At 34.4% G+C, this 21476-nt stretch overlaps 1 protein-coding gene across 2 annotated transcripts in view; it reads left to right on the forward strand.

The window, feature by feature from the left end:
- Uprt (uracil phosphoribosyltransferase homolog) overlaps positions 1-10385 on the forward strand; it is a 33907-nt gene extending 23522 nt beyond the window's left edge. For both annotated transcript variants that reach the window (XM_003470978.5, XM_063246108.1), the window contains exons 5-8: positions 2763-2825; positions 5688-5849; positions 6471-6569; positions 9197-10385. In XM_003470978.5, the coding sequence (XP_003471026.1) occupies positions 2763-2825; positions 5688-5849; positions 6471-6569; positions 9197-9303 (431 nt within the window). In that variant the 3' untranslated portion in view covers positions 9304-10385. The remainder of the gene's footprint in view (positions 1-2762; positions 2826-5687; positions 5850-6470; positions 6570-9196) is intronic.
- Positions 10386-21476: the final 11091 nt, after the last annotated feature.

Genomic DNA, 21476 nt, shown 5'->3' on the forward strand with positions numbered 1-21476 from the left:
TTTGAAGATAACTATGCAAAATAACAACCTTTGTTATGTTTCTAATACCTTGTTTTTTTATTTTTATTTAAACAAAGATTAAACAAAACAGAAAATAGGTAGAAATAGTACATACGTTCAGAGGAAAAAAACAGTAAGAAATCACTAGTTGATGTTGTCGTTTTACAAATAGTTGTTCAAGGTACAAAAATGGAACATGTAAAGTGGGAATTCAAACAGAGAGACTGCAAAAAGTTCTAATCAACTGTCCAACAAAAACTTAGTAACATGGTTGTCAGTCCTGTACATTTAAACATACATGCAGTTATCCATATCTTCATTTGTGTTTAGATTAAACAAACTAAAGCAGGTTAAAATTATTCTGAATAAAGAATAATAGTATTGCTGGATTTCACATCATGACTCTCCATGATCAGCGCTGCATACTGTAGTGTCTTCTTTTTAAAACTGAATTTAAAGAAAGACTAAAAAAACAGAAAACTGGTAGAAATAATACATAATTTCAAAGAAAAAATAAACGATAAGAAATCACTAGTTGATGATTACAGATTATTTTCTTACAAATAGTTACTCAAGATACTAAAGTGGAGCATATAAATTGGGGATTCAAACAGTGAGACTGCAACCAGTTCTGTTCAACTATCCAACAAAAGCTTAGAAATATGGTTATCAATCCTGTACACTTAAACATATATGTAGTTACCCATATCTTCAATTATGTTGACTTTGAATAAACCCAAGCAGATTAATATCACTCTGAACAAAGAATAACACTATTGCTGGGTTTCACATTATGACACTGCAGGATCAGGACTGGCTATTTTAGTGTTTCCTTTTCTTCAAAGTATCTGTTCATTTCATCAATTGTCATAAGATCAGTTCTCATAAACTGTTTATAGATTCTACACATGCATGTGTAACATGTATTTTTTTTTTAATTTTGAAAGTAGAAAAAAATGCAACAGCTCAAGACAGAACAAAGCCAATCGAGACAATGTAGTAAAATTGGTACAGGATTTCACAGTAGAATACTGGGATAGTAGTAATAAGTATTATGGTATATCTCTTTAACTTAACAATAGCTGTCCAGTCAATTAAGTATTGTAAAATCAAACCAAAAATAGAACATTATAAAACCAATTGAGAATACTGAGTAGAGCAAAAGAAACATAACAAAACAGTGAAAACAACCTATGCCTTCAAACAGAAGGTAGAAGGAAATCCCCCATATTTGCTATACTGCATATGGTCATCCTCCCAAGAGATGTTGAAACATCTATCCCCAGTAGCTAAGGGGGGGAGGGGGCAGGTGGGAGAAGGGTGCTTGATTTTCAGCTCACCTGGCAGTAGGCTCACAGGTAATGGTTCTTCTCCAGGCCCAAGCTGCAGGTGCTTACCAAGAGGGCGGGTGAGTAAGTTGCCTGAGTCCCTCCATGGCCAGATCTCTGGAAATCTGTTGTCCTCCTGGCCCGCGTTGTGGATGCTTACCCAGAGGATGGGCGAATAAGCTGCCTGAGTCCCTCCATAGCCGGATTTCTGGAGCTCTGTTCCTAATACCTTGTTTTGAAAGCTTACATTGTTATTATTTTGAGCTCTTCATTGTTATTGTTTATCTCTCTTTTGTTTCTTGTTTTTCTTGTATTTTGTTTTGTATTTCCCTCTAACACAGAAAGAGTAGATGTCCATGTATAGCCTTATATATGTCTAGGACTTCTAAAAAGTTTGCAAAAATTGATTTTATTTTGTGATGGCATGAACAAGTACATTGAAGAAAATGAGACATCATGATAACCATTACTGATTTCCTATTATTTTGTTTTGCAGTTCAACAATGCATATATTCTTTGTTTTAATTGGTTTTAGTGTTTTTTATTATTTGATGTCAATATGTGTGAAATTATGGACAGATATCTATTTTGAAGAAAACGAGACAATATGGTAGCCATTACTGATTTCCTATTATCTGATTTTGAAGGGTTTTAAGGCTCTGATTTGTTTTGATTAGTTTTATACTATTTTGTTTTATATTAATTTATTATATGTGAAGATATGTACAACTATTTCAAAAAAAACAAGAGACATTATGGTAGCCACTGTTGATTTCCTGTTGTCTTGTTTTGAGATGCTATGTTACTTGCATTGTTTTGCTCTGATATGCTTTGTTCTGTTCTGTTCTGTTTTATTCTCTTTAAAATAAAAAATAATTCTATAAAAAGTGATGAAAACCTATTCAAAAGGTCGACTTTATGAAAAATTAGAGGCCAAACTTGTTGCATCATAATTGATTGATAGAAGTTCATGATGAGATCTAGCGTTGAGTAGCTTAATATCTATTTTAGTCTCTTTTGCTTTTAAGGCAAAATGGAGGCTCATAAAAAGGGATGGCTTGAGGAGCTTTTTTGCTGTGACTTTCACTGGGGTCCCGGTTTGAATTGATGAGGAATATAGCTTTCTTGGAATGTGCTGATTCTCCTTTGAATTCAGTTTGAGGAATGTGTTTGTGACTGTTGCCATACATTAAGACATATTCCCACTTGATGAAGCACACTAATCCCAATTATACCCACAATTTTCTTGTGAAAAATTAAGAATAACTATGAGAAGTCATGACTCATTACTTTCACAGGCAATTTAAGGTGATGTACAGTGTGTCTGGATAAGGGTTGCTTTGTAATCATCTGTTTTAAATAATAGCAACTTCATAGAATAACTGAGTTACTCCAATGATGAAAAATGAATTCTTTGATTTTATTTCCCAACAGGGTACAAGTATGAAGGAGTAAAATTTGAGAAGGGAAATTGTGGGGTCAGCATAATGAGAAGCGGTAGGTTTGCATATGTGCAATTTTTATCTCTTTGAATGCATAGAAACAGTTGCTGTTTTCCAGGAGAGAGGTGGGCTTGTCTGTCCTAATTGCAGCCTACCTTTGCTTAAATCTCATTACCTGTGTTGCCTGTCCTCATGGTACCTATAGAGTCATGGCCTATGTGCTGCTAACTTTGGATAATTTTAACTGCAGAGCATTTTCCATAGTGGTGGTCCTATGAGCATGCCAGCTTTAAAAAAGATTCAGGGGAAGGTGAGAGAATAGGAGGATTCCATGCTACAGTTATAGGGAGAACAGTTTGAAGAATGAAAAAATATGGCATAGAGTCAAAAGTGAAGAACCTTTTAATTCCTGCCTGGAGAAAAGACTTGTTCTGTGTGTATTTCTGTTGCAGGGAACAGTGCTACTAAGACAAGAGATGGACTATTTAATGTATTTTTTTTCCAGCAATGGGGATTAAACTCAGTCTTTACATTGAGCTACACCCCTAACTCTTTTTATTTTTTTACTTTTTTTTCTTTTTGTTTTTCTCAGTACCGGGGATCGAACTCATGACTGCCTGCTTGCAAGGCAGGTGCTTGCTTATGCTGCTGAGCTTATAAATCCCAGCCCCTATTTTTTTTAATTTGAGACAGGGCCTAAGTTTCTAAGTTCCCCAGACTGGACTTAATCTTATTGTCATTTTGCCTCAGTCTCCCATAGTGCTAGAATTACAAACATGGACCACCATTTCCAGCTTTTTTTGTTGAATATTTTTAATTTTATATTTGATATGTATGTAACCATGTAAGGAAAACACCTAGCTGACATTATTAGTTCTAGGTGTTTCCACTTGCTGGTCTTATGAATGTTGTATTTGTGTTTGAGTCCAACTGACAAGCCTTCTAAATCAGCTATGTACAGCAAAATTGCATTCCTGTAATTAAAACCTATACCTATTACATGAGGATAATTACTTCCATTCAGCAAACTTGATTTTATTTTGTACAAGATTTGCTTTTTTCCTCACAAGTGATGGAAGTCTTACTTGCTTGCACTGGAAAGAAATAGATTTTTAAAATATAAATATTCCCTTTTCTCCCCTGGCTATGAAATTCTGTTTGAACAATTGAATACCTCAAGTAAATAGGAACTTTGTAGATATTAAGCAATGATAGCATTCTTAGGATAGTGCTTACAAACAGTGGAATAGTGTCTTGTTTCAATTCAGGTCTTTCCCTAAAGGTAATAGTGTTGGCTTAGGGTACTGCAGAGAATATTGATGGGCTTTTTAGTTCTTCTTGTTTTGTTTTGTTTTGGTGATGTATTTTATTTTTATTTATTTATTTATTTTTGGTGATGTATTTTAACACAGGGGTTTGGCATGTATTGTTCCACTGAGCTATACCCTCAGCCCCAACAGAATTGTTTTCAAACTTTTAATTTTTTTTATTTTTTTTTATTTTTGAGACAGGGTCTCACTATACAGCTCAGGCTGGCCTTGAACTTACTTTGTAGCCCAGGTTGGCCTCAAACTCACAGCAATCCTCCTGCCTCAGCCTCCTTAGTGCTATAATCACAGGTGTATGCCACCACACCTGGTATTGTTTTCAACCTTAATATCTACTTGTTGATTTTCATGTATGTATTAGAAAGAAAATTAGTTTTATGTTCACACTGGTGCTGTAAACTTTTCTCTAATCTCAGCCATTCAGGAGGCTGAATCAAGTGGACCACAAGTTTGAGCCAGCCTGGGAAACTTAGTGAGACTTTGTCTCAGAATTAAAAAAAAACCAAAAAGTTGTAACTAGCTCAGGGGTAGAGCACCCCTAGGTTCAATTCCAAGTACTGCAAAAATTAATTGAAACAAAAATAGTTAATTTAAGAAAAATAGTCAAAAAAGATTAAAAAAATGAAATGCAGCTGGGCATGGTGGCACACTCCTGTAATCCCAGCACTCAGGAAGCTGAGGAGACCAGCCTGGGCTACAAAGTGAGCCCAAGGCCAGCCTTAACTACATAATGAAACCCTGTCTCAAAAGACAAAAATTTAGTAAGTTAATATAATAAGAATACTGGTTTAATTCAGATGCAGCCTAAAATCTTGAAGATTATGTAAGAATGACTGACTTTTGACAAACACTTCCTTAACAGAATTTATATGCAAAAATAACTTTAGAAATTAGGGTGATACGGTAGACTGTGTTCTGTGGGAAAGAGAATACTCTTTCACTGTCTCCTGCAAAACCACTGGTGGTAAAGTCAGTGTTGAACTAGATGATGTCTCCTAATACCTTAATCTAAAGGGAGATGCTTTGGTTTACAACTCCTATTCTACCATATATATTTTACGTTTTCTAGGTTAAAGTGATAAGTTGAGATGGTTTAAAGACTTCTTTTTTTTTTTTTTTTTTTTTGTCTTTTTCCTTTTTATCGGTACCGGGGATCGAACTCACGACTGCTTGCTTGCAAGGCAGGCGCTTATGCCGCTGAGCTAAACCTCCAGCCCCGTTTAAAGACTTCTTATAAAATAACAGCGGTAAAAGTGTTCCTTATATTGAAAAAGCTCAGGGAGCAACTCAGCAAAACACTTTATTTCATGTAAACATAGAAGTTTGGCAGCTGTAACACCTGTAAACCAGCAATAAAACTAGCTTGTCTTAGCATCATTGATCAGATTTTAACTTAGTTTCATTGACCTGAACTAAAAATAAAACAAATATATCAAATGAGAAAGCTGTAGCTCCAGAAAGTTTTCTTCCTTTTTGGTAGGGTCTTCTTTGTATTACTAAGGGTCATAAACTCTGCTTTGGTCCATTTCTGACTTTCTCTCTTCTCCATCCCTTTTTTACTTGTTTTCTTTATAATTTCCTTCTTCAAGGTGAGGCAATGGAACAAGGATTAAGAGATTGCTGTCGATCCATACGAATTGGAAAGATTCTGATTCAGAGTGACGAGGAGACACAAAGAGCCAAAGTATATTATGCCAAGTTCCCACCAGACATTTACCGGAGAAAAGTTCTTCTTATGTATCCAATTCTCAGTGAGTGATTTATTTTAGTTTGTAATCTTTCGTTAGGGTTTAAATTCAGTTTAGTAGCTGAATTTTCTAAATGTGTGTTTGTTGGTTGGACTTGGAGTTACCCTGAACAGCTCACTGGGGAATTTTCATTATATAAGAAGGGTATATACTGTGTGCATTAGTCAAATTTTATTAACTCCAAAGAGCTCTGTCTTGAACTAACCATATTAAAGCAAATGACCTAATAAGGCAAAATGTGTAGAACACAGACAATATATTGAAAAATTTCCCTTGTCTAGCCTACTGAGTACAACAGATATTTTCTCAAGGATTTATCTTCTCTGGAGGTAATATTTTTCTTTTATTCTCTTCTTTCCTAAGCTGTCACAAATCATATATGATCTCCCAGGGAGGTAAAGGGAATTTGTTAAATTTAATAGCTCAAGTACTAAATTAATTTAGAACTTACACATTTGATAATTGTGTGTTATGTTCATTATTGGAAATAACATTGATGAAGAACAATGATACCTTTAGATGAAATTTCGCCTAATGGTATCTAAGTTAGATTATTATGTTATATTTCAAAGTCATTTTAAAATGTTAATGTTGCTGATGCATTGTGTTGTCTCTTGACTTCAGGCACTGGAAATACTGTCATTGAAGCTGTAAAGGTTCTTATAGAACATGGAGTTCAACCTAGTGTTATAATCCTACTCAGTCTCTTCTCTACTCCTCATGGTAAGTTCAGCGTGAAGCATTAACTAGAGCTTCATGTGATCATGAGATGGGTAACTGTGACTGTCTAGCCTCTCATCCTGTGGAAAAGTTTAGTTAACTACATATTAAATCTAGATCTGATTTTGGTAGTTATAAGTTGTGTTTCTGATCTCTAAACTTTTTTTTTCGGTACTGGAGATGGAACTCATGATCTAGCACTTACTAAGCAAGTGCTTGAGCTGTTGAGCTATATCCCAGGCCCCGTCTAAACTTTATGATAATATTTTATCCCATTTTTTTAAGATGGAGTTTTGTGCTCTGGTCTTGAACTTCTGGGCTGAAGTGATCTCCTGCCTCAACCTCTCCATTAGTTGTACTACAGAAGCATGCCACCATACCTGACTTGTTCTGCACCATTCTAGTTTTCAGATTCAAATGGAGAAGTATGAATTAAGTCTATTAAAAAGAATTGGAATTGTTTTCCTAGTGTCCTTGATAGGTCCTAGACATAGCTAAAAGATCTTTGCTTCCTCTGGTTTACCACTGGAGAGCCAAACAACTTGTGGTTTTACTGAAGTAACTTTTATAGTAAAGTTAAGAGCTAAATTTTTAAAAATTAGATTTTGACTCTTAGGAGCAGTGAGAAAACTGTTTTCAGTTTCCTGCAAAAAATGTGTTTAAAACACTAGCTTTTTGCATATAATTTATGATAAATGGGATTATAACCTAAAAAAATAGTCATAGATGCACAAAGGAATTTTGTTTCTGGGATGTTCGCTGCAGTTACCTAGTATTAAAAGTTTGAAAATATATAATTGACCAATAAGGATATGGATAAATAAATGTACATTCCAAGGATATTTTAAAAAATGTTTATGGATATGAAATATAGAAGTAAATAGCATAAAATAAAAAAATAAAAAGCAACATAAAGAATAGCAATGTTGGAATACGGTGAAATATTATCACTGAGTTTAGTGATGATCTCCATAGTTTATTTTTTTCTTAACAGGGAATCGAACTTAGGACCTTGTGCTTCCAAGGCAGGTGCTGTGCCGTTGAGTTGTATCCTTAGCCCAGTTTATGTCTTTTTTAACTACCAAAATGAGACAGGTTTAATGATACAGAACCTAGTAAATCTTTCCTCAGCATTAGAGGTTATGCAGATACCTAATACTGTTTCAATTTTGGTTTCAAAATACACAATAATAATAATGATTATTTTAGTACAGTAAGATTCTAAGTGACTCATTATCTTTAAGTTTTTTGGGGGATCTTTTCTAAATGTTGTACAGTGAATTCATGTTTGCTTCATAGATGAAAATAAAGGTACCTTCTCTAAGTCAGGGAGTTTCCTCATTTCCAGACATTCTAAGTTGCAACCACAAGTTACCTAGTTAGGAAGTCTGATTTTCAGTAGGTTGCTGCGTAGGATTTGTGGCCTATTTGATAATTGTATTGTTTTGTAACAAAAAATTTCCTGTAGTTCAAACATTGATGATGACAAATGATTTGCTTGCTCATCTCACATATATGGTATATATGGTATGTTTGGTATATATGATTATATGATATATATGTTATATATATATACACACACACCTCAGTTCAAGAATGCTTTTATTTGTGAACAATTTGGTTTGCAAACAGAAACTTTTGGCAAAATTTTGTTTCATTTGCAAACTCTGTATAAGGTGACAAACACAACCATAGCTCTTTTTTGCACAAACACGAATGTGGCTATTTTCCTTAGAATTGTAGAACAAATTAAATTTATGAACCAAAGTATAAGGTGACAAACACAACCATAGCTCTTTTTTGCACAAACACGAATGTGGCTATTTTCCTTAGAATTGTAGAACAAATTAAATTTATGAACCAAAGTAAGTATGATATATATATATATATATATATATATATATATATATTTGTATATATGTATATGTATGAATGACACTCGTAGCACTGAAAATATTGAGATAATTCAGTAACTATTCTCCTATGGGAATGGAAAAGTAATCTCTTTACTTCTAAAAGTATTCATTAGAATAACATACTATTGTTTGACACTGTAGGTGAAAAAAGTGTTATTCTGTGGCAGCACTTGCTATGGCTTTTTTAGTTTTACTAGGGTCTAAGTCAGTTCTAATTTCCTCCTTGTAGCCTATTCTCCAGAAACTAGACTCCTTACTTCTAGAAACCTAGCTTGCTCTGACAAATGCAAGAAGTGTTTGCAAGTGTTTCACAGTGTTCCATTCTGGAACCCTTTATTTTATGTGTGATCCTCTTTCTCTTTAGGGAAGATTGGATTCATTCATTCTAGCCACCTTCAAAATAAAGAAACAAACAGTCTTCTGAGAAAAGTTACCATAACAATATATTTTCAACTCTTGGATGTAAAACAATTTGATTTTAAGAATTTGTTGGTGAGAGGGGAGGGGCATTCTTTGAATATTGTCTAAGTCTTTCACACATCAGACATTACATAAATAAAGAGATTATCCACATCTGACCCAGTATCTAAAGGCCATTACTGTCTGTCCTCTGTCAATATTAGACATAGTAACAATAACTGTAAAATTTCTGAATCTTCACTAGTGTTACCAACAATTCTGACATAGTAACAATATGTCTTCTACTTTTTGAAGGTGCCAAATCAATCATACAAGAATTTCCAGAGATCACAATTTTAACTACTGAAGTTCATCCTGTTGCGCCTACACATTTTGGACAGAAATACTTTGGAACGGACTAAGTTATTGCAGGAAAGTGAAATATCTTATGTAATATGATGGTTATATTTTGATTTTCTATTTGTTTTACTAATTTGAGGAATGACAAAAAATGGTAAAGATGCTTTGAAAGTAGGTATAGTAAAAATGAAAATTTTAAAGTATTGATTTTATTTAGTTATTTCTTAATGGTTAGCACCAAATTCTACAGTAAAGCACATACACAATCCTTAGAAAAGATGGAAATTTTAATAATACAAATTGATGAACCCTGAGTGCATTGCAGTTGTTTCCTAATTTGTGATTCTTAGTTTAGGGGTTGCTTGCAACCACAAAGAAAATCTAAATAAGAGTCAGTTCGTTGGCCCACTATAGTTTGTATTTTGTTTAGGGTGCTTTTAGCTCTAATAATGTTTCATGTATGTGACTGTTGTCATCTTTCTGTACTCTTTACTTCTTGGCTTTGTAAATATTGGTAACTCAGAGAGAAAAGAAACAATATACCTTTGGGGATTTTATATTTTGCTTAATTATTCAAGTCATAGACCCAGGATGTGTGGTTAACTTTTTAGTCAGGTCATTATGTTTCTCATGACTCTTTATCCAAACTATACATTATTGGTACATGCTTTGCCAAACATTATGGTGAAGAAAATTACTGGGCTCTTTTAGTAACTGGCACTTTAGCATAAATTGATAGTGACAAAACCAGGGATATCTAAATGCTGACAAAGGAGAACTGAGTACTGTTAATGCTGTCAATCTCTAGAAAAGAATTTGTAGTGGTTTTTCTGAGGGGTGGGGAAATAAATGTTTTTTTTTTTTTTGCTAGAGATCATGGCCAATAACTAAAGTATCATTTTAATATGAATGTTTCTACTAGAAGTCTTTGATTTTAAAATTAGTTATTTTGCATGTTTGTCAACTGTACATTTTTTGCAATGGAGAAAATATATTCTTTTTAAAAATTTCCATGATTTGTATTTGTTCATATTTAAGCTTCTGAAAGAGAGAGATATCATTTTAGAAATCAATCTTGGTTTCTAAAATTTGCTTGTGAAACCTTCATCCTATTTTACACTAATAATAAAATATTTTAACAATGGTGGCTGGCTCATTACTTGATTAATTATACTCTCGTGGCCCCATAGGCAGCTGTTATGGGCCTCTGTTCAAAAATACCTAAAAGAGCAGAAGACAGTATCTAGAATCAAAGCTGATAAAAGTCAGCAAAGATTTGTTGGAGAAAAGAGACCTGATACAGAATGGATTGTTTACCTTTGGAGCTGGAATACTAAAATAGCTATTCTATTTTTCCCTTTATTTTGGAATACTGCTGTTTAATTAGCTGAAATTAATGGTTAAATTATTCCCATTACAGTTCTTCCTTGGCAAATGTTGACTTCAGGTTCTTCTTGAAATTCTCATCTATTTCAGTTTAATGTTTTGATACAGTGTGGATTTTGTTTAATCCTTGCTGGTAGAAGCTGAAACTAATGTCATTGTCATACAAACGAGGATTGAACCAAGGGTCTTTGCACTGTAATACATCCCCAATATTGTATTTGTTTTTTACTTTGAGGCAGAGTTTCTAAATTTCTCAGGCTGTGCTCAAACTTATAGTCCTCCTGCTTCAATCTCAGTGCTCGGATTATAGGTGTCTCCCATTATGCCCATCTTGCAACTATAGTTAATTAAAGACAATCTTCATCTTCTTGCCTCAGGAAAGATATGAGCCAGCATCCAAATTTGCATAAGTTTGACTGTTACATTGAATTAGTTGGAAAAAAAGATGCCTACCACTGCAGGAGTTAGTACTTCTGAATTTGTGCTTATATTAGGAATTCAAAGTTTGTTTGAAGTGACTTTCCAGAACACCAGGTAAATTTGTATTCAAATGTAGTGTAAAATCATATTTCAAGCAAATTCTCTTCATGTCATTATTTTTTTTAAGATATAACATGCCTTTGGTTCTTTTTATTAGTGAGGCATGTTTGGGAATTGGATACATTTGGTTCCCACATGGATGGCCTCATAAACAGTAGGAATTATTCAATGGGGTGGTATTCACTGATGCTTATCCTCTATATCCCTGTAGATTTCCAAAGAAATTACAATCCTTTTGGAATGTTGGTATTTTTTAACAAATGAAACATTACTTGGAGGGTTAATCACACAATTTTCTAACATTGGTGCAAGATTACCAGACTATTCAAAACAAAATTGTTTCAAGTGATATGAACTTCAGAGCAGTATAAATTGGATACATGCCTTATTAAAAAAAAAACCTATTGGGCAGTGTGCTGTGGCAGACACCTATAAAACTGGCTGTTTTGGAAGCTGAAGCAGGTGGATTGAAAGTTTGAAGTCAACCTAGACGGATTTGCATAGATCCTGTCTCAAAATAGAAATTAAAAATGTTAGAGATATAGATCAATAGTAGACCATTTGCCTAGTAGGTATAAGATCTTGGATTCAGTTTCCAGCAATGCAAAACAAACAAATATATATATATATATATATATATATCCATCCCTAGCACAATAAAAATTTTATATATATATATATATAAACTTGAGTGAAAATCAGAATCCCCCATAGGCCACAGATTGCTGCCCCTATCCCTGGAGTTTCTGATATGTTTTTATATTGTCTTTGTGTTTTAACCTGCTAGTTCACTGATGGCAAATGTTTTTTTTCTCTTTGGTTATTTATTTTCTTAATTAATTAACTTTATTGGTACAGTTAACTATATATAATGATCACATTCATCACATGCAATTTGTATCTGTACATGATAATACCTTGATTCTTATTTTCCTCCCATTCCGACCCTCTCCATTCTTTCCCTCTTCCCCTTAGTTTCAAAAGCCTTATTCCATTTTATTTTTCTTTTCTCATTTTTTTCTTTTTCTTTTCATTTTCCTTTACTCCCTTCCTTATGCCCCTTCCATTTCAAAGTTTTCTTCCTGTTTCACAATATCTATTATACATTTTGTTCCTGATTTACACTTAGAGTTTCTCATTCCAGAGAAACAATGCAGTATTTACACAGATATGTCTGATTTATTTCACTTAACGAATATGGTCTCTTAGATGCATCCATTTACCTATAAAAGTCTCAAATTTATCCTTCTTTATGGCTGATACTACTCAGTTGTATTTTAAAAAACCATATCTTCTTTATCCATTCTTCAGATAATGAGTGTTTGGGCTATTTCAAAGATTTAGCAAAGGCTGGGGATTTAGCTCAGTGGCATAAGCGACTGCCTGGCAAGTGCAAAGTCGCAAGTTTAATCCCGGGCACACACACACACACACACACACACACACACACACACACAAAAGATTTAGCAAGCTGTGCTGCAGTGAACATGGGTATTCATGCATCACTGTGGTATGATGTGTATAATTATTTTGGGAAGATACTGAGAAGGAGGATAGCAGAGCCAAATGGAACTTTTAATATTATGTTTTTTGAGGAATCTTCACATTGATTTCCACAGTACTTGTACCCATCTACACTCCCACCAACAGTAGAAGTTTTCTTTTTCCCTACAGACCTGCTAGCATTTTTTTTATTGGTTGATTTCTTAGACATTCTTTCTGGAGTGAGGTAGGATCTCAGCATTCTTTTAATTTGTATCTCTCAAATGACTAGTGATGTTGATTGGTTTTTTTGAATATTTATTTTCCATTTGTACTTCTTTATATGAGAAATGTATATTAATCTCAGATGCCCATTTTTGGACTGAGTCTTTAAGTTTCGGGGTTTTGATTCTTTTCATTTATTTATATGTTCTAGATATCAGTCTTTTGTCCGAGGAACAGCTAGCAAATTTTTTTTGCCATTCTGTGGATTGTGCTTTACTGTTGTTAATTTCTTTTGCTGTGCAGAAACTTTTTTATAAAATGAGATCCCAGATGTTGATTTGTTTTAGTATTTCCTATGAAACAGGGAATTTTATCATAGTCTTTCCCTATTCCTAAGTCTTCAAGAGTTCTACATATTCTTTCTTCCATCAGATTGTTTCTGTTTTAATATCAGGGTCCTTTCCAAAATCCCCAACTGCCTGTATGAGGGATATAGTGAAAGGAGAAAATAAGAAACTGAGACTTTTTTAGTAATGCACATGGAGGGCTGGGCTCTCAGTGCCTCGGGATGGGCAGAGACAAAAAAATTCCAAACTAGCCACTATTTATTACCCTGTGTAAGGAAGGAGTACGGTGCTTTTCCTTGAACAGGCTGTGGTAGAATGGACAAGTTTAAAATGGTAAAGGAAACAAGATCAGTCCCCTTCCTGAATGCTGATCTCATTGACTGAGAAGATGATTCTAAGTTCCAAAACCAGCCCCTAAGGTAGGGAGGGCAAGGAAACCCTAAGACAGATACTATGTCAGTTTATGATTGCTGGTCCCCAACATTTAAATATTTAGATATTTCATCCATTTTGATTTTAGTTTAGTGCATGGTGATAGACATGGGTCCAGTTTTAGTCTTTGGCATGTGGAAAGCCAGTATTTCTAGCACTATTTATTAAAGAGGCTATCTTTCTTCTGGTGAGAATATTTGGCCCCCTTGTCAAAGATAAGGTGGTTAAGTATTGTGGAATTATTTCTGCATCTTCTTATCTGTTCCATTGTTTCTAAAGTCTGATTTGGTTTGGGTTGGGTTTTTGTGTTTTTGCTAGTACCACATTTTTTATCACAGTAGCTCTATAGTATAATTTCAAGTCATGAATTGTGATGCCCTCTGCGTTCCTTTTGTTGCTCACAATTGTCTTGCTGTTCTAGGTCTCCTCTGAGTAATGTTTCAAGTAATGTTTTCTCTTGTTTTGCAATGTATGTTGTTGGTATTTTGATTTGGATTGTATCAAATATAACAATTTTGAAAGCATGGCCATTTTTACTATGTTGATTCTTTGTATCTAAGAGCAAGACTTTTCTTTCATTCTTTTTTTTTAACCAGGAACTGAACTCAAGGCCTTCCACTTAGCAGGTAGGCACTGAGATACTGAGCTACATCTTTGGCCCTCCATTTTCTGATATTTTCATCCATTTCCATTTTTATAATATTGTAAGTGTCAATGTAAAGAAATTTTACTTCCTTTGTTAGGTTGATTCCTAAGCATTTCATTTTTTGATGCTATTATGAATGGTGTGGTTTCCTTAATTTCTCTGTTAGTTAGTTTGTTGTGTACAGGAATGCTATTGATTTTTGAATGTTGACTGTATCCAGCTATATGACTGAATTTGGTAATTAGATCTAGAAGCCTTTTGGTGGAGTTTTTAGAGTCTCCTATGTAGAGTATCATGTGCTCTGCAAATAATTATGCTTTTTTTCCTTTCCTATCTTTATTCTTTTTATTTATATCTCTTGTCTAATCATTCTGGTTAATGTTTTCAGAACTCTATTCAATAGGAGTGGTGATAGGCGATATCTGTGTCTTGTTATTTTTAGAGTGAAAGCTTTCAGTTTTTGTCAATTATGATGTTGGCTGTTGGTTTTTCATAGATGGCTTTTATAAGATTGTGATAAAGATCATCGTTTTCTCCAGTATTCTGTAGGGATTTTTATCGTGAATGGGTCTTTTTTAGATCCTTTTTCTGCATCTATTCAGATGATCATATGATATGTTACATTTATTAATTTGTGAATATTGGACCATCCCTTCATCCTTAGGATGAATCCCACTTGATGGTGGCATGTAATCTTCCTGATGATTTTCTGTGTTCTCTTTGCTAGTATCTTACTGAGAATTTTTGCATCTATGTTTATTAGGGCAATTGACCTGTAGTTCTCTTTTGGTTGGATCACTCTGATTTTGTATAATACTTGTTTCTAGGAATGATTTGAAGTATTGCTTCAAGTTTCATTAAAAAATTCAAAGAGTAGTGGCATTAGATCCTTTCTTAATTTGTTGTAGAATTCAGCAATGAATCCATCAGGATCTGGGAATTTATTTGTTGGTAGGGTTTCAATTCAACTTAATTGATACTGCGTTTCTTTAGAATTTTTATATCTTCTTGATTCAGCTTTAGTAATTCATATCTATCTAGGAGTCTGTCCATTTCTTCTGTATTTTCCATCTTATTAGAATAAAAGGTCTTGAAATAGGTATTGATGATCTTTTGAATTTCTTTAAGATCTTTTGTGATTTCACCCTTTTTATTCCTAATGGTATATACTTTAGTCCATTCTTAACTTTTTAAAATAAGATTATCTCATTTATTTAGTGTTTCAAGGAGCAAGCCCTTTGATTAATTCTTTGTATTGTTTTCTTACTCTCAATTGCATTAATTTCTGCTCAAATCCCCATAATTTCCTCTTTCAAATGAGTTTTAGGCTTCACTTGTTCTTCTGTTTCCAGAAGTTTGAGGTACAATGTTGGATTGTTGTTTTTGAGCTCATTATGTTTTCCTAATGTAACATTTCACTGCTAGAAATTTCCCTGTTAAGTTTGCTTTTATCACATATCATGAATTCTGCTATGTTATACTGGCATTATCATTTAGTTGTAGATACTATTTAATTTTTTCCTTAGTATCATCTGTAAACTACTGGATGTTTAAGAGGATATTATTGAATTTCTGTGTGTCTTATGTGGTGTTTAAGGGTTTTTTGCCATTGGTTTCCAGTGGTCTGATAATATGCTTGGAATAATTTCAATTCCTTTATATTTTCTTAAGTATGTTGTATGAGATAGAATGTAGTCTATTTTGGAGAAAGTTTCATTTGAACTGAAAAACAATATGTATCCTGATTTAGTATGGTAGAATACTCTGTAGACATCTAAGTAAATTTACTCACAGGTTTGGTTCATTTTTTTTATATTTCTTTGTGGATTTTTTTGTCTGGTTTATCTATTTGTGACAGTGGATTACTGAGGTTTCCTATTACAATTGTTTTAAAGCTTATTTGTTTTTGAATGTCCATTAGTGTTTTGCTTTAATGGACATTTAATGGACAATGGAGAAAAATGGAGAAAAAAAGAGGGTAGAAATAATACAGAATTACCGAAAAATAAATAGTAAGAAATCACCAGTTGATAAATTACATATTGTCATCTAAGAAATAGGTGTTCAGCTTACAAAATTAAAGTATGTAAAGTGACATTCAAATAGTGATACTGCCAACAGTTCTGCTCAATGATCCAACAAAAACTTAGTAATATGGTTATCAGTCCTACACACTTGTTTTTTATCTTTTTTTTTTTTTGTCTTTTTCATTTTTATCGGTACCAGGGATCGAACTCAAGACTGCCTGCTTACAAGGCAGCGCTTATGCCGCTGAGCTAAATCCCCAGCCCCTTGTTTTTTATCTTAAAGAGGGTAAGATTAAACGTATCAAAACAGAACAAAACAGTTTAAAAAGAAACAGTTTAAAGAAATACAGATTTCAAAGCAAGTCCACTGGAGATCTTCACAGTCTTATTGTTTCTAGTTTTCTTTCAAACAGTTGTCCCCATCTTCGCACACTTTGAATACATACTGCATATTCTAGAACTAATCAAATCATTACAGGATAATGAAGGTTTTCAGGTCTTCAAGATCTGACACTGGGGAAGACAATAATGACTACCGTACGTTCCTCATTCTCTTCATAGTAGCTGTCCTTATCTTTATGTATGCTGAAATTGAACTTAAGAGACTAGACTAATATCACTCTGAACAGTGAATAATAGTATTGCTAGATTTTATACCATAATGCTACAGAGTTAGCATTGGGTTTCTTAGTGTCTCTTCTTCAGAGTATCTGTTCATTATATCTTACATTACATAATCTGTCCCATAAAGAGTTTTAAAAAATTCTTCCCATGTGTGAATTTCTACATATATATCTATCTTCTCTGTATTATAGGGGAAAACAGATCATAACAAGACAACGAAACAAATTCCTAGAAACACATGCAATGGAAAAGACATGTAAGTCCACAATATTAGGTGATATACCATAGTTACTATGCTTTCTCTTGTTATTTTCAATAGACTTGTCCACATCATCAGGCTTAAGATAGTTCAGCATAGTATTATATAACTATTTTTATAAAAATGCAACTTTGAAAACATTGTAGGACTTGAGAGTTGTTAATAATCAAAACTGGTATGGATATCTTTTACATCTTGACCTCTTCAGAGTAGTTGCCTCTACTGTTAGACTTTCAAACAGTGAGACTGCAAACAGTTTTGTTCAATGATCCAACAAAACTCAGTAATATGGTTATCTATCTTATACATTTAAATATATATGCAGTTATATCTTTTAGAGTACTTTCTTTTCCTTTCTTTTGTACAATGACAATTACACATTTTGGGTTTTATTACTCCCACAGTTCTTATTACTTTTTTTTTGCAAAGAGTAAAACCAAATGTGACATAACAGGACAGAGTCAGTCAAATCAAAAGGATGGACATAATACATAATGTAAAAACAAAATACAAGGTGCAACAATGGTTACCATAATGCCTCTTGTTATCTTAAAAAGAATTGCCTATATCATCAGTTATAATAAAATTGAACAAAACTGTAAAGAATAAAACCAATAAAACCAAAACATTGGAGACATTAGAGGACTTCAGAAGAAGATAATAGTCAAACCAAAATGGGCATCATAGTGAATCTTATTGTCTTCACAGTTGTTGCCTATACTTTCAAACTTGGTACTATCAAGCATAACAGAATAGAGGAAAATCAGTCAAAACAAGATGGTGAGAGCAATACAGGGTTTCAAATCAAGTTAATAGGAAATCAAAGTGGGTTACTATAATATATCCTGGTATTTTTTATTTATTTTTCCCTTAATTAAAAAGATAAAAATGAAAAATTAGATAATAAAAAGGAGATTGAAATAAAAAAGAGGGCATAGCAACAAAATAGCGCAGGTCAAAACAGCCATTTAAGCAAAGTGGTGTTTCACCACAAGATAATCTCAACATAATAGTAGTTACCATAGTGTCTCTTCCCTTAAGATCTTTGGGTATAACTTCGTATACTGTAGCATCAAACATATCAAGACAATGTAAAACTGTTCAAGAGAATGACAGCATTACAGGGTGTTTAGAATCAATTAACAGAAAGTGAACAATGGTTTCTGTATAATATCTTTGTCTATAAAAGTTTTTGTTTATATTATCATATATAATAAAATCCAATAAGATACAACAGGTTAAAACTGATGGAGACAGAAGAACAAAAGCTTGATGGGACTTCAAAACAAGAGGATATTAAATCATCACTACCTATTATGATGTCTTGTTTTCTCTAAAATGGCTGTTCCTACTATCCAACCTTCTCTGCCTCATTTCTGTTGAGCTCTTTTTCTGTCATTAGTTGTCATTTTGTCTTCTTCATTTCTCTTTCTGCTCCATTCATTGTGGCCTCTCTGCCACTGTTTCTGGAATCTTGGTATTTTTCATTTTTAGAATATCCTGCAGTAATCTCTGTAGAGTTGAATTGGTGATTGCAAATTCCCTTAGTTCCTCTTTATCCTGGAAGTACCTTGTTTTTCCATCAATTTCTAGGGACAGTTGTGCAGGATATATCAATCTTGTCTGGAGGTTATTATCTTTCAAACCTTGAATTATTTTCTCCCCACGCTCTTTGTGATTTGATGGTTTCTGCTGAGAAGTCTGCTGTAATTCTGATGGGTGTTCCCTTGTAAGTGATCTGTTTCTTGTCTCTGCTGGCTTTTAATATTCTTGTATTGGATTTCTGGAATTTTAATTATTATATGCCTGGGTGTTGCTCTGTTTGGGTTGTAGGTGGCTGGGGTCCTGTATGCCTCAAACATCTGAGTATCTTTACCTGTTGCTAAATTAGGGAAATTCTCTTGGATTATTTCTGTGAATAGCTTTTGTAGTTCATTTGTTTGAGTCCCTACTTCTTCTTTTAGGTTCTTAATTCTTAAGTTATAGATCCTCTTATCATCTTCTAGCCTTTGTATTATTGCTGTTTTTTTCTTGTTATTTTTAAGAAGTTTTTCATTTCGTGCTCCCACCTTACAAATCTGTCCTCCAATTCTGATAATCTATCCTTAGTTTCTTTCAAGCTGTTATGCCAGCTTTCAATAGAGTTTTTAGTTTCCTGGTAATCTCTTTGAACCTGCTTCACGTATTCTATGTTTTCTCTATTTTCTCCACCAAACAATTCTCCCCTTTTTTCTGTTCTTCCATTCCACCATCTGTTTTTTCTTGGGTGGTGCTTAGCATTTCTCTAACTATTCTACTTATTTCTTGCTTTGTTTCATTAAATACTTCATTTTTGAACTCCGGAGATACAGCTTTATGTCTATTGGTGCCATGTCTGATATTGCATGTTTTCTGTTTTGCATTTACCTTACCTTATTCTCTTTTGCATTTATCTTTCCTGGATCAGTGTTCTCAGGATTGGGGAGAGAGGACCCTTTCTTGTTGCTCCCTTTTCCCATACTTTTTGTTCCTTCCATACAAGTGTATGTAGGAGGCCCAGTTTTTTTTCTCTTTGTCTGTTACAGTTGGTTTGAATCTGCTGGCTAGGTGTTCCCGCCCACTGCAGTGTACTAGGGAGACACAGACCTGGGCAGCCTCTGCTGGCCCATCCCTCCAGATCAACCTAGTGAAGTCTTTACTGCTAGGGTGCACTGCCAGGTGCAGGGACCTGGTTTGGGCTAGCCTACTGGATCTTAGTCCGTGACGTTACCAGGCCAAGTGCTCCCCACCAAACCCGCTTGAGAGGGGAATAAGCGACTAAAGTCACTGCAGGGCCCTGTTCTGGCTAGTCTGTCCATTCCCAGAATGACCTCTCTTGGAGCCTCCTAGTCTATGAAAGGGTCTCCATTTCTCTCACCGCAGGTTGATGCAGGGCTCCCTGCCAGTCCTGCTCTCAACACTGTTTGGTTCACCGATTCCCGTTCTCAGAGCTTTTGCGCGTCTCTCACCCTGCTGTGCTGATTGGGATGCAGTAGCAGCCGCAGGAAATTCAAATTGCGGCTTCTAATGGTGTGGGATGGAGCTTCCATGCTGAGATTTTATCTGTTCCTATTATAGCATCAGGGTTGCATTTCCAGTTACTCTCAGCTTAGTTTGTTCCTGGGTTGGCAGGGTACATCTCCCCTCACTTAGGACTCCTCACATGACACCGCTCCTGGATTCTAAGCTGGTAATCTCAGAGAGCCTCTGAGGCTGCTGTTCTTTGTCCGCCATATTCTCCCAGAAGTCCCTTACATAGCTATTTTTATAAAAACACAACTTTGAAAACATTGTAGGACTTGAGAGCAGTTAACAATCAAAACTGTTAGGGATATCTTTTACATCTTGTCATCTTCAGAGTAGTTGCCTCTACTTTTAGACTTGATATTGTCAAGCATGCCAAATTTGAATAAAATCATCCAAGGCAAAACAGCAGTCTAACAAACCAAATTTAAATAAAATCAGTCATAGTAAGACAATGTAAGTAATACAGGGTTTCAGTTTAAGTTAATAGGGAATTAAGGATAGTTACCATGATATAACCTGCTATTGTTGGGTTAGATGTCTGTGTCCTCAAATCTGATATGAGTAGACAGACCAGAACAAAATGAAATCAAACTAAACAGAGTGATAAGACTACTGTGACTTTTAAATCCTGATACTAACAATGACCTCTGCCTTCCCTTTTTAGGTTGCTTTTCACCTTTCCCCTTCTCAGGATGCTTTGTATATTTTGGGTCTCACTAGCCCCTTTAGTTTTTAGATTATGGGGCCAGCCCATTGTTTATCTGAGTGTTGCTGAAACCTTTCTACACCTGAGCTTGATGTTGAGCTGTACTCCTTTACTCACTAAAGTCATACGGTTGTCCTTCCTTTCAGCTGTGTTGTTCTACACTCGCCAAAAGTATCATAGCTTTCCAGTCTATTTGCGTCTGCTGGATGTGTTGTCCCTATTTCTCTCTGGTTTCCTGTCACATACAGCTTTGCTTTCTCATATTTGACTTTCAGTTTATTAACCCTCCTTTGGGTTGAGTGTATTTTCCATTCAGAGCATCTCGATGGAGCCTGCCTCCTAAGCTACTCTGCCTGTTTTTGTTTTTATTTTAGTGTATCAAAGCTATCTATATTAAGGTTATAGCTTACCATCTCTGCCTCATTTCTGCTGCTCCACTTTACTGCTATAATTTGTCCACCTTACTCCCTCATTCCACTGTCTGCCCTGTTCATTGAGGCCTCTCTGCCACTGTTG

The sequence above is a fragment of the Cavia porcellus genome, unplaced genomic scaffold, assembly GCF_034190915.1.
Source record: "Cavia porcellus strain 051 isolate PalLab524CR breed Dunkin Hartley unplaced genomic scaffold, mCavPor4.1 scaffold_3, whole genome shotgun sequence".
NCBI classification, from domain to species: domain Eukaryota; kingdom Metazoa; phylum Chordata; class Mammalia; order Rodentia; family Caviidae; genus Cavia; species Cavia porcellus.